Source organism: Cannabis sativa, chromosome X (assembly GCF_029168945.1).
Source record: "Cannabis sativa cultivar Pink pepper isolate KNU-18-1 chromosome X, ASM2916894v1, whole genome shotgun sequence".
In the NCBI taxonomy this organism is placed as follows: domain Eukaryota; kingdom Viridiplantae; phylum Streptophyta; class Magnoliopsida; order Rosales; family Cannabaceae; genus Cannabis; species Cannabis sativa.
The window spans coordinates 4268409-4282488 of record NC_083610.1 but is presented as its reverse complement, the minus strand read 5'-3'; the positions used below and the strand labels follow the sequence as shown (position 1 = coordinate 4282488).

The 14080-nt window shown below is 30.1% G+C and overlaps 1 protein-coding gene across 1 annotated transcript; it reads left to right on the top strand.

The window, feature by feature from the left end:
* Positions 1–2156: 2156 nt before the first annotated feature.
* On the top strand, positions 2157–7479 carry LOC115707393 (histidine kinase 5). The gene is made up of 13 exons (XM_030635354.2): positions 2157–2720; positions 2905–3815; positions 3914–3970; positions 4072–4299; positions 4393–4486; positions 4560–4766; positions 4924–5054; positions 5133–5182; positions 5280–5611; positions 5815–5918; positions 6014–6679; positions 6766–6936; positions 7219–7479. The coding sequence occupies exons 2-13, from the start codon at positions 3093–3095 to the stop codon at positions 7342–7344; spliced, it is 2889 nt and encodes a 962-aa protein (XP_030491214.2). The 5' UTR covers positions 2157–2720; positions 2905–3092; the 3' UTR covers positions 7345–7479.
* The last annotated feature ends 6601 nt before the right edge of the window (positions 7480–14080 follow it).

Below are 14080 nucleotides of genomic sequence, written 5' to 3'. Positions count from 1 at the left end.
TAATTTATAAGTACTTCTTTTGTATTCTGAATGTTGCTAAATTTAAATGAAATTTTTATTTCATTTGTTTTAAATGAATGGAAAGATTTTTTTTAATAATTTATTATATTGATATAAAATACACATAAATACATATATTAATATTGTATTAGAACACTAGATCACCAATTCATCACCCATGTCCCTCCAACTAATTCGATAGAGTTTGTTTTGTTAGTTGACATAAATTATTTGGAATTTCTTATTTCATTATTATTATTATTATTATTATTATTGTTATTATTATTATTATTATTATTTTAAAGCAATAAAAAACTCAAAAGGTGTTTTTGTATTTATAAAACATGGAATCTACAACGTGATTAGAAAGTGCTTAATTAAGAGGTTAATTATTATATAGATCAACCCATTAACATTTTTTTTTAACTTCAAACACACAATTAAATAGAGCTAATTATTAATCAATATGATCATTATTATCAACTTTGGCAAACTCATACCAAACTTCATCCATTACCAAAAAAATAAATAATTTATTCAAAAAAAAAAAATAATTTATGATAATAAAATTATTTATTTTATTAATAGTGTAAAATAATACAACTTGTTGCAAGTATGAGATGGAAGTATAGAACTTTAATTAAGAAGGTGGATTTTGCCTATATATATGATAATCTAAAATATACTTTTCATACATTTTTATCTGTTTCATATTTTAAAAAAATAATTTTAATTTATTTATTTTATTTTAATGAATGTGTATGTTGTAATTATTTAAAAAATTACTTGTAAATTTTTTTTAAAACAATTTAAATAATTTACAGTGTAAAAAATAAGTTTCAAATATTTTATTGTGATTATTTTTTCTTTTATATAAATTATAAATAACTTTTTAAACTTTATTTTGACATTATACATTCATTTAAAATTTTTAAAAAATTATAAGCAACCCTTAAAAACACCTTCTAATATGGAAATAGATAAAAAGTCTATCAAAACACATTTATACAAGTTGTACTACATATATTTTTTTCTTTTAATATATTGTTTATGTACTTTGGAGCCATACCAATCATCATAACAATAATAATATTAATAATGTTTTTTTTTTGACAAAAATAATAATATTTTTCTATTTAAATAAATAAATAAATTTTATTATTATTATAAGTGACCGACCTAAGGCTATAATTACTTACTTTCATATAAAATAAATGATCAATCTCTATATCCAATCAATTATTATTAATATTTTTCTAGAGAATTATTATTATCATTATAATTATTTTTTTAGAAAAAAGAAAAGCTTTCCTCGGACAATCGACAAAGACTTTACGTTGAATTAAAGTGGGATGTAGAGCGTGAAAGGCACGCGCCGTCTGAAACACGTCATCTTGGAAAGGGCGGGGAACAACGAGAAGAACCCCTCTTTCCCCCAATTATTTAAAAACTCAATCTTTTTATTTTTTTGTTTTTTTTTATATATATTTGTTAAAAAATATTATTGGTATTTAATACTTTCTTCAATGTTATATTATTAATAGTGTAATTAAGTATCAAATTCTATATAATTTAAGAAAGAGTATTACTATTAGGCATTAATGGTGCCTAGTACTTTTAGACATATCACTTGCGATTAACTAGTCATACTCCCTAAAAGTTATTATATTAAATCATATAAAACTCGATACTTAGTTATACCAATAACAATGTTGATAAGAAAATGTTAGACACCATTGGTACCTTTCAGCATTTCTCCTTAAGAAAATAATTTTTAAAAAATATCGCTAACCAATTGTAAGACGCTACTGAGCACTATTGATCCCTAATAACAAGAGCATTGCTATTGCTTAAGAAAATAACTTTTAAAAAATATCGCTAACCAATTGTAAGACGCTACTGGGCACCATTGATATTTAATAACAAGAGCATTGCTATTGGACACCAGTAGTGCCTAGCACCTGTAGACATGTTACCTTGCGATTAGCTAGTGATATTGTCCAAAAGTTACTATATTAAACCATATAGAATTCAATACATAATTAAACTAATAACAAGATTAATATATAGATTTGTGCTAAATACTAATAGTGCAGTTTAGTATTTCTCCCAATATCAATGCTCTTATCTTTCTCTTTGCTCTTTCTCTCTCTAAAAACTCACTCTACAATCTACATCTACAGAGTTAAGGAGAGAGAAAGTATGTTTTTAGATGAGATGAGATTAATTAATAATATAGAAAACTCTGTATGTAACCTTAATAAAAATTCAATCTTTCTTCTTTCTTCTCTACAATAAAAATTAAAGTTTTAATCTTTTTTAAAAATTAAAATGTGGGCATCTTAAAAAGGGCCAAGAAATGAATTCTCTAATATTTATTTAATTTTTTTTTGATTTTTAATTTTTGACCTCTCAAATGCACATGGCTTCTTGGGTTTCTCTTCTCTTCCACATTTGTTTTTCCTTCATTTTTTGTAAATTTTAGTTTTTTTTCTTTGTTTTCCTTTTTACATCACATGCTCTCTCTCTCTCTCTCTCTCTCTCTCTCTCTCTCTCTCTCTCTCTCTCTCTCAATAGAATTGAAACCTTTTGACTCATCAGTTGAAGAGATTCCCCAGATCTACAGTGAAACTTTTAACCATTTTCCCACTTTCAATTTCTTCTTCTTCTTCTTTGGACTTTAGAACAAATCTTCAGTTTCCTAATTGTATGTTAAAAAGGTTAGCTTTTTTTGTTTGTATGACTTTATTGAATCTCTATTTTGATCTTAAATTTCATTACTTTAAGGTTTCCCTTTTAATGATCCAAATTCAGGTTTGTTTTTTCTAACATGTTTTCTCATCTTAGTTTCAATCAAATGCAACATAATGTGTTATAATATATCTATATATCTTTGTTCTTCAGGTACCAATCTTGTTCCCCAAATTGCAGAAGAATTGAATGAAGATCAGAGATTATTGTCATTGAATGAATAAGAACACTATAGTTTTGGTTAAACCAGAGAAAATTATAGCCAAAATTTGGTGTTATTGTTGTTATTTTGAGCTGTTTTTAGGACAGTACATTTGAATGATACCATCAGTTAAACTTTCATGGTTTGCAAGATGGAGGAGACCGATAATCGAATCGAAGAAATGGACATTGAAATCCTCCCTTCTATGTGGCCTGAAGATATTGGATTTGATGCTGGAAAACAGTTCAATGTAGAAAGACCAGGACAAGATCAAGACATGTTAGAAGAAGTTACAATAATGGAAGAACCAACTATAGTTGATTTCCAAAGACTTATAGAGTTAACAAACTATAGCGAAAAGGGTTCATCTCAGTTAACTTATCTTGTTAAACATTGGGAGTACAAACAAGCCAATGCTGTAAGATTACTAAGAGAAGAGCTTGACATATTAAGTAAACAAAGAGAAGAAGTTGAGTTAAAGAAGTTAGAGATTTTAGAAGAGCATAGATTTGAAGAAGATAGTTATGGCGATAAGCGTCCTATTTCGATTTTAGATGGTGTTTATGACATATGGCCACCTATTCCTCGTGTTAAAAATGATGTTGTTGTTCATAACAAGAGTGTTGAGATTGATGCTGAGTATGATACTGTTGTGTATTGGAAACAAAGAGCTTTGCATTTAGAGAAGCTTTTACAAGCTAGTGTTGAAAGAGAGAATGGTCTTGTTGAGAAATTAGAGGAAAGTATTAAAGATCTTGAGAGACAATCTTCACCTGTTGAAGAATTATCTCAGATTTTGAAAAGAGCTGATAATTTCTTGCACTTTGTTCTTCAAAATGCTCCTGTTGTTATTGGTCATCAGGTAAGAAATAAAAAGTGTTTAAATTTTGTTCTTAAAGCAAAAAAATCATGTTTTGGATTATACCCTTTTGACTCTTTTGTTGAAATTTTCTGTTATAGGACAATGAATTGAGGTACAGGTTTATATATAATCATTTCCCAAGTTTGCAAGAACAGGTAATTTCAGTTGAAAGTTTGGTAAAGAACAAGATTGTTGGATAGTGTTTTTGGTATTGATTTTTTATGAGTTTTTTTTTTTTTTTTTTTTTTTTTTTCAGGATATTATTGGGAGAACAGATGTTGAGATTTTTACTGGTGCTGGTGTTAAAGAATCTCAAGATTTTAAAAGAGAAGTTTTGGAGAAAAAATTGCCAGCAAAAAGGGAAATTACTTTTGAGACAGAATTGTTTGGTTCAAAGACTTTTTTGATTTATGTAGAACCAGTTTTTAGCAAGTCTGGTGAAACTATTGGTATTAATTATATGGGAATGGATGTTACTGATCAAGTAAGTTTGAGTTTTGATTTGTTTAGTTTAATGTTTTTGTTCTTTTATGATGATTTAAAGTTGATAAAGGTTTTTGATTTATTGAAACAATAGGTGAGAAAAAGAGAAAAGATGGCAAAAGTTAGGGAAGAATTAGCAGTACAAAAGGCTAAAGAAACAGAATTGAACAAAACTATTCACATAACAGGTTTAATTCTCTTTCACTAGAAAAATGGTGTCAAGATTGTTATTAGTTACTAACTTTTGAATATTTTTTGTAGAGGAAACAATGAGAGCAAAGCAAATGTTGGCAACAATGTCTCATGAGATAAGATCTCCACTTTCCGGGGTTGTAAGTATGGCCGAGATTCTCACCACAACGAAGCTTGATCGCGAGCAGCGTCAGTTGTTGGAAGTCATGTTGTCTTCGGGTGATTTGGTTCTTCAATTGATTAACGACATTCTTGACCTTTCCAAGGTCGAGTCAGGTTCGTGATTCAACCTTTTCTTATTTAATTACCAAAATCCTATCACGAGGTTAAGACTCAGAAGCTATTGAGTGACTCACACTGAGCAATGTGGGACAATTGAGATCCCAATTCGATATAGTTTACTAATTTTTCTTTCATTAAACTCCTTCCATAGGAGTAATGAAGTTAGAAGCTACGAAATTTCGACCAAGGGAGGTAGTAAAGCATGTTCTTCAGACTGCTGCAGCATCCTTGCAGAAGAGTTTGACTTTAGAAGGGCATGTAGCAGATGATGTTCCTATCGAGGTAATTTCTATAAGAATCAAACACATTACTAATACTATACACACATTGTATAAATAATTGTTATGTGACAAATTTCAGGTTGTTGGAGATGTTCTAAGAATTAGGCAAATTCTTACCAATTTGATCAGGTACTAAGTCCTTTGAGAGAAAATATTACTTTTTTGAGAGTGTCTTATTGAATGAATTGCTTATTGAATTCTGTAATTTCGAATTTTCTTTTCGCAGCAATGCAGTGAAGTTTACTCATGAAGGGAAAGTTGGTATAAAGCTTTATGTGGTACCAACTCCATCATGGGGAAGAGAAGAAGGTTGTAATGAAATAACATGTCTAGAAAATGGTGTTAAAGAGGAAAAACCAAAGTCTCATCATCACATCCATGAAAATGGTTCTTATCAGAAGAACCATTCAAATGGTGATGAGCCTAGAACTCCAAACAAGACTGAATCCCCAAGGGTTGGTGATATGGATCAAGATCAAGATCAAGATCAATCTCATTCTTCTGAAACAACAGTTTGGATTAGATGTGATGTGTATGATACAGGAATTGGTATACCAGGTATGTATCATAGTTTATATAATAGAATAATAAGGCACTGGTGGTGTCTAACACCGTTGAAGATGTCATATCAGTAATCATTTGTAAGGTGCTACCTCGTGATGATACTAGGCACCACTGATGCCTAATAGCAATAATCTTAATAATAACTAAACTATTAGTACTTCGTTCACTTATATGTTTTCTCAATGAATTTGTATCAGAAAATGCTCTGCATACTTTGTTCAAGAGGTACATGCAAGTTAGTGCTGACCATGCTCGAAAATATGGTGGAACTGGGCTTGGATTGGCTATATGCAAGCAACTGGTATAAGCATAGAGTTGTTCTTTTGCTGCTTTTTGTTCTTTTAATTTTGAAAACTTGTAGAGCAGATGTTGATACTTCTTTTGAACTTTTTTAAGGTTGAACTTATGGGGGGTCGTCTCACAGTGTCTAGCAGAGAAAAGTGTGGATCCACATTCACTTTTGTGCTTCCTTACAAAGTTTCGAATGGAGGTGATAGTTCTGATGATTCTGATGAACTTTCTGATATGGCTAATCATGATGCTGCATCTGATGATGCAACCGAGAGCTATTTCCAATTCCAACCGCGCACTTTAGGTTCTCTGTTCAATTCCAATGGCTCAAGCAGGACACATAAACTCAACGGTTTGCCACCTTCTTCTTATGCCTTTCCCTCTACTGATTGCATACCCGAAGAGACAGTTTCGGTTGTAAAACCAATATCAGAATCAGCAGTGAGTGAAAATTCTAATCATGATAGAGATAATGGAGTTTTTGAGGGGAAAAAGTGTCAAGATAACACAACAGATAAACTCGAAAATCATAATGTAGAGGCAAGTAAGGACTCGTTAGAAGTGTCACCATGTCAAAAGCAGGAGAAATCTGAAACAAAAGTACCATGTTCAACCTTAGAACCTAAGATACTTCTTGTTGAAGACAATAAGATCAACATCATGGTTGCACAATCGATGATGAAGCAACTCGGCCACAGTATAGAAGTGGTGAACAATGGCGCTGAAGCTGTGAAAGCAATTCAGCGCCGCGATTATGGTCTTGTTCTAATGGTAATTTCAATACTCCGAACTTTTTTGATAACAACAAAAAAATGTTGATGATTGTCTAAACCTTACTTTTCATTTCAATTTTGTAGGATGTTCATATGCCAGTTATGAATGGCCTCCAAGCTACAAGAATAATTCGTTCTTTCGAGGAAACTGGCAATTGGGAAGCTGCAGAAAAGGCTGGAATTGAATTCAATGATTCTTCTTTACAGAAAAGTCATGCCTTTATGCCATCAACAAAGAGAATTCCCATCATTGCGGTGAGTATTTTTTTGTGTAGTCCTAAAATAACTTTTTCGAAGCAATGTTGTCAATGGCGTTTGCGAGCATGATATGTGCTCACAAAATATGTACCAAAACACTAAATCCAGTGATGTGTCAACACGAGACATACAATTTAAGAAAGCTCTGTCGTATCACTGGATATAGTATTTTGGTGCATATTTATTTTGTAATTATTTGTGCAAAACACATTGTCATGACCATTTATAAATATATAAATAAATATTTATGTAAATACTTACAAGATTATGAAAATGCAGATGACAGCAAATGCATTGTCAGAGAGTGCAGAAGAGTGTTATGAAAATGGTATGGATTCATTTGTATCAAAGCCTGTAACTTTTCAGAAGTTGAAACACTGTCTTGAGCAATATTTACCTCCTTAAATTTCTCTTTTATTGTAAATGTCATGCTTGTGTATAAAAAAGAAAAAGGACAACAAAAAAAAAAAAGAATGACTGAAAAGATGACATGGTAGGAAAAGTTTTGTAATCAATGTATCATGTTTTTTTTTGTAGCTATTTGCATATGGTTATCAAATTGTACATAGTTATTCTCATAGTGTAAGTTCAATTTTCAAAGCAATGAACAAAATGTATGGTAGTCTATATTATGCGCAAAATCAATAAATAGCAATATATGAGGATATATCAAAGCTGTAAATAAAAAAACACACACTTACATGATTCAACAATTTTTTTACTCTATTGGGGCAACTGATATATTTAAAATAAAGTGAATATATAAAATACAAATACAGATTTACTTACCAGTAGCAAAGAAGCAAAAGTTATCTCTCTACCATATGCAATTAATGAGAGCCACAAAAATCTATATTTTCAGTGACTATTGACTCGGACAAGAGCCTTAGATCTCGGGCCTCGGGACCCGGACCAAGACAAACCCCAGGTTCAGGTCGGGATTTGTGTTCAAGATGCGAGTATGGGGTTTGTGTCCATGATGCGGGTCCAAGTTTAAGTCCGTGTTCGGTTTGAGTTGGGGTCTTAGTAATTTTTTCCTCTGAACTTAGACATGTACTAAATCGTGCCCCCTGAACTTTTTTGGTCGTTAAATTCTCCCCGAATTATTGAGATTGTTAAATTTAAGGACTTTTGTCTAATTTTAGTAAAAAAATTCTAACATGGATGAAAGTTGAAGGGGCATAATTTAGTACATATCAAAGTTTGAGGGGCATGATTTGGGAGATATCAAAGTCTGGGGAGCATGGTTTAGTACATAAACAATCACTGAAACAGTAAAATTGAATGAAATTAGACAAAAGTCTTTAAATTTAACAATCTCAATAGTTCGGGGGGAATTTTTAACGGCCAAAAAAGTTCAGGAGGCACGATTTAGTACATGTCAAAGTTCAGGGGAAAAATTACTAATTAGCCAAAAAAAAATATATTAGACAAAAAAATAAAAATTATTTTTGAAAATAGAAAATAATATTTTGAAGTTGTCTATTTTTTAATTTTTTAAAACTCAATTTTCATAAAATTGTTGTTAAAAATTTGGTCAGACACCCCTATTAAGTATTAACTTTTAAAAGTTGAAAACAATTTTTAAGTAGCCAAACAAGTCCATCGTTTCTATGAGTTTCAATATGTTTTGAATATTGATTTGGGTTAAACTTTTCTTTTCGTGAAGGAATCATTAAAGAATACAATGGTGTTAGTTCACACGTCAAAATAATCTTATATATAACTTTAAGAGTAATTTACGGTATAAATACTTAAGTTATAATTCTTGAACTTCTGTAGGTACCTAATTGTTTAGTGTTAAGTAAATTGTCGCGTGGCAATCCCTAATTGGTCAAGGTCATTAAATTTTTAATTTTTTTTTAATAAATAGTTTAAATATACCCATAAAAAATGACACGTGGATAATGACTTGACATTTAACAACTAGGTACCTACGGAGTTCTGAAAATATAACTTAGTTATTATTACTGCCAAAAATTAAACATAGACCATCTCCAATAAATGGTATATATTTTGGATTAAATTTGGCCCAAAATATACCATGAAGCTATATTTAACCCAATTTTTGTATTTGTGTTCTAATACACAAGATGCAAAATAACTATAAAAGTCAATAACATCATTAATACTCATTGAAAATACACAAAATAATTAACTTTATTTATATTTTAATATCTTATAAATATTATTTTTTTTCATTAATAAATGACAAAATAATTAAAAAATATAGTACTTATTGTGGATTTAAATTTAACTCATCTTATTTTTGTGTTAAATTTGGCATAATTTATAACTTGAATCAAATTTGACATACATTTTACATAACTATTGGAGTTAAGGTTTAGCAAAATATTCTAAAAATAGCAATACACTATATTTATAACTCTATATTGGAAATGCTCTTAGTTATTTATTTGTAAGAAAATTAAATTTACGTATTTATGCCGTAATTTATTCTAATCTTAATTACAAATTAATTGTAAAATTATTGATGATTAAAAATAAAATCATATAATGACTACATTCCACCAATTCAATTGAACAATTAGAATCTAAAATTAGTTGAAGTTGCATACTTAACTCTATAACATATTTGACAGTTCAATAATTCAATTATTAGCACACATTTATTCATTTTTTTAAAAATAGAAGAAATTGCACCACAAAATGATAGCAAAGAAGAACAAGCAATATAAATAAGTAATCAAAGCACAAAAATGTAAAAACATACCAAGATATAATATAAATTAAATTTGTTAGAACATTAATTAATAATGAGGTATCTTTTGAAATTTATTAACATCTAAAACTAAAAAGTTTAGTTGTCTAAATGTCTAATTAGATTTTGAGCTGTAAACTACATATGTTGAGGATTATGGGGTTCCATCTTAAAATTAATTGGCAATGAGTGGAGTGGCCCATGTTCTTATATATGACTTACTTCTCTACTATTTATTCCATGTGAGACAATGTCCACAATAATATACGATTAAGGGCTCGTTTAGTACGTTGTATTAAGTCGTATTGTATTGTGTTGTATTATATTGAATTAGATCATATATCATATTTTTATATAATACTATGTTAAATTTTAATTTATACTAAAATATCATACATTTAAATTTCATAAAAGTCAAAACCACGTTTAATTTTTACATAAAAATATTACATGAAATGCAATTTAATATAATACTATAGAATACAATCCTAAATTAATTAATTAATACTTCAACTGTTTTTGTGATACTTCAATTATCTTTGTTTCTTTGTTGTTGTGTGAGTGTCCCGCATAGAGGACAAAACACAAAAGCAATTGAAGTTTTAATTTGACATTGATTTGGAAGGAAAACTATACTTGGTAAAAAGGAAGACAACCTCATTTTTGAACGATGTGGTACTGGTAGAGTTATTTACATATGGGATTTGTAGTATCTATTCTATTGTGTGGAATTTTAGGCTCCCCATTTTGAAATAACATGGATCGATGAAGATTGAAGAAAATTGTGAGTTGATCATTTAAGGTAATTTCATGTACCATCAACCCGTCTAAGTGAATATCATTTTCATTAGTATCAGACTATGATCTAATATTATTGCATGGGCTAGGCAAGAACTGCAATGAACTAATCCAAACTAACCATAAAGTATATCCACAAAATAACTAGAATTGATTACTTGTATTAAACTGTACTCGAATCCACCTGAGCATGTTTTTCGAATCAAGGCCTCTGATCTTTCACCTTTTTTCTCGAGGCCTCAAGCTTTACATATGAAACCCCCCTTATCCTATGCATCTCTTGCTAAAAGCCATGTCCCCCCATCTGCATGCAATGGAATTTTCTGGTGTACTTTGTTATTTACAAATCTACCTTAAATGTTTTTTGCAGCTGTTCATTCTACATAATCGAACAGGCATACGCCAATACTTTCACATTTATGGTTTCATTGAACTGACAGTTTAGATTATGAACAGTGTTGAGAATCATGGAGTTCCATCTCAAAATCAATTGGTGATGAGTGGAGTAGTCCATGTTCTTATATATGACTCTTCCCCCTCAAGATGGTGGCTATTTTTGCTCACCAATCTTGAATCACCTTATCATAAGGAGTGCCATTTGCTCACTTATTTTTGTTTGTTTTGCGGTTGGGAGTTCTATTTTCTCGCTTATTCTTGTTCGCGGCTGGGAGTACCATTTTGCTCGCTTGCGGCTGGCTAACTCTTTGATAGGTGTGGATCGAAAGCCCGCTAGGGATATGACTTCGATACCATGTTGAGAATCATGGAGTTCCATCTCAAAACCAATTGGTGATGAGTGGAGTAGCAGGATGATCATATTGGATTAGTTCTCCAAAGTTCAACACTAGAGTGGTAATCAGACCTTGTTTAAAAATAAAAATAGGAAACAAACCTGAACCCCAAAGCCTTTAACCCACTCACCAACCACTTCCAGCTAGCCTCAAGAGATCATGGCAGGCTGGGTAGCTAATGTAATTCACAGATGTGTCAATCAAAGGACATGAGAGAACAGAACTCTAGCAGAATAAGAATTTACATCTACAACCAAAGTTATTGTAAGACAAATGAAGAACAAGAAAAAAGTGGAGTCTGCTTACCTGGGACAAAATTGGAATTGATGCTTCAGATAGAATAGCTGATAAACACAACATTTTTCATACATTTAAACACATGAGTAATGGATTTACTAAAACTCAAACTAAAGTTCGGAATATAAATAAAATAATTAGATCTTCATGCATATTGAAAAGTATCACAGAGCTATCAACTAAGAGGGGCAACAATGGATTGGATACAACTCCAACTCCAACTCTCCCAAATCAACAGCCCTTTCCTTCAGTTCATGAGTTCTCTATTAATTATATATATTGTGAGAGAAACAATATATCCCTTATATTCATGCATATGTTTTTTCCCAACTGAAATCAAACCAACTAACTCAAAAGATGAAGATGCAGATGACAGCAAATGCATTTTCAAAGCCTGTAACTTTTCAAAAGTTAAACACTGTCTTCAGCAATATTTACCTCCTTAAAATTTCTCTTTTATTGTAAATGTCATGCTTGTGTATAAAAAAATGTAAAAAGGAAAAAGAAAAGAAAGAAAGAATGAAAGATGACATGGTAGGAAAAGTTTTGTAATCAATGTATCATGTTTTTTTTTTTTGATCAAATTGCAGATGGCTTCACCAAAGCAATTTCGAGTCAAAGGTTCTCTGGTTTCAGGGACGAACTCAAAATTGGTGATCATCCAATTCTGAGTTTGAGGGGAGGTGTTAAGGACTCTAATGACAGTTAGCCTGCCAGCTCATGACAGTTACAACAGTTAGTTATAGTCTATTAAATTGGTTATCTCTTTCTGTTGTGTTCTGTTATTTTGCTTAGCTGTCATTGTAATTCTGTTTTCATTTTCGTTTGTAATCAGCTTGTATATATTGCTGTACTGGAATACAGTTCAATGAGATTGTTCTTTCTTCTCCACTCTTTCTCTGTTCTTTCTCTCTTTCCTCATCTTTGTTCTTCAATCTTCAAACCTTGTTTTCTGGTTCAACGGTGCAATGGCTCGGAGGTTTAACAGTGCGCAAAAGCAATAAATAGCAATATATGTGGATATCAAAGCGGTAAATAAAAAACAGACTTACATGATTTAGCAATTTTTTTACTCTACGAGGGCAATTGATATTATTAAAATAAAGTGTATATACAAAAATACAAATATAGATTTACTTACCAGTAGCAAAGAAAAAGTTATCTCTCTCCCATATGCAATTAATGATAGCCACAAAAATCTATATTTTCAGCGATTATTGACTCGGACAAGAACCTTAGATCCTGGGCCTCGGGACCCGGACTAGGATAGACTCCAGGTTCGGGTCGGGATTTGTGTTCAGGATGCAGGTCCAAGTTTGAGTTTGTGTTCGGGTTTGAGTCGGGGTTCGGGTCGAGGTTCGAGATCCAGGGTCCATGTCCAAGTATAAGTATGTGAGCAAAAATGTAAAAAAGAATATATTAGACGAAAAAATAAAAATTATTTTTGAAAATAGAAAACAATATTTTGAAGTTTTCTATTTTTTAATTTTTTATAACTCAGTTTTCATAAAATTGTTTTTAAAAATTTGATCAAACACCCCCTATTAACTTTTAAAAGTTGAAAACAATTTTCAAGTAGCCAAACAATTCCATAGTTTCTATGAGTTTTGATATGTTAATAATATTGATTTGGGTTAAACTTTTCTTTTAGTGAAGGAATCATTAGAGAATACAATGGTGTTAGTTTACACGTCAAAATAGTCTTATATATAATTTTAAAAGTAATTTGCGGTATAAATATTTAGGTTTAATTTTTGGCGGTAATAATACTTAAGTTATAATTTTAGAACTTCTGTAGGTACCTAATTTTTGATTGTTAAGTAAATTGTCACGTGACAATCCCTAATTAGTCCAGGTTATTAAATTTTTATTTTTTTTAAAAAAAATAAGTTTAAATATACCAATAAAAAAATGACACGTAGATAATGACTTGACATTTAACAATCAGGTACTTACGGAATTCCAAGAATATAACTTATATATTATTACTGCTAAAAATTAAACATAGACCATCTCTAATAGATGGTGTATATTTTGAGTTAAATTTGGTCTAAAATATACCATGAAGCTATATTTAACCCAATTTTTGTATTTGTGTTTTAATGCACAAGATGCAAATTAACTATAAAGTCAATAATATCATTAATATTCATTGAAAATACACAAAATAATTAACTTTATTTATATTTATTTAATATCTTATAAATATAATTTTTTTTTCATCAATGAATGACAAAAAGTAATTAAAAAATATAGTACTTATTGAGCTAAAATTTGGCTCATCTTATTTTTGTGTAAAATTTGGCATAATTTTTAGCTTAGGTCAAGTTCGACACACATTTTACATAACTATTGGAGTTAAATTTTAGCAAAATATTCTAAAAAAATAGCAATACACTATATTTATAACTCTATATTGGAATTACTCTTAGTTATTTATTTATAAAATAGTTAAACTTAAGTATTTATGCGCAATTTACTCTAATATTAATTACAAATTAATTAATTGTAAAATTATTGATGATTAAAAATG

Bases quoted from the DNA above. Each gene is read 5' to 3' on its own strand.
- LOC115707393 (XM_030635354.2), top strand. From the start codon at position 3,093: ATGGTTTGCAAGATGGAGGAGACCGATAATCGAATCGAAGAAATGGAC. The intron at 3,971-4,071 runs GTAATTTCAGTT...TTTTTTTTTCAG, and splicing joins TCCCAAGTTTGCAAGAACAG to GATATTATTGGGAGAACAGA. The intron at 5,183-5,279 runs GTACTAAGTCCT...TTCTTTTCGCAG, and splicing joins ATTCTTACCAATTTGATCAG to CAATGCAGTGAAGTTTACTC.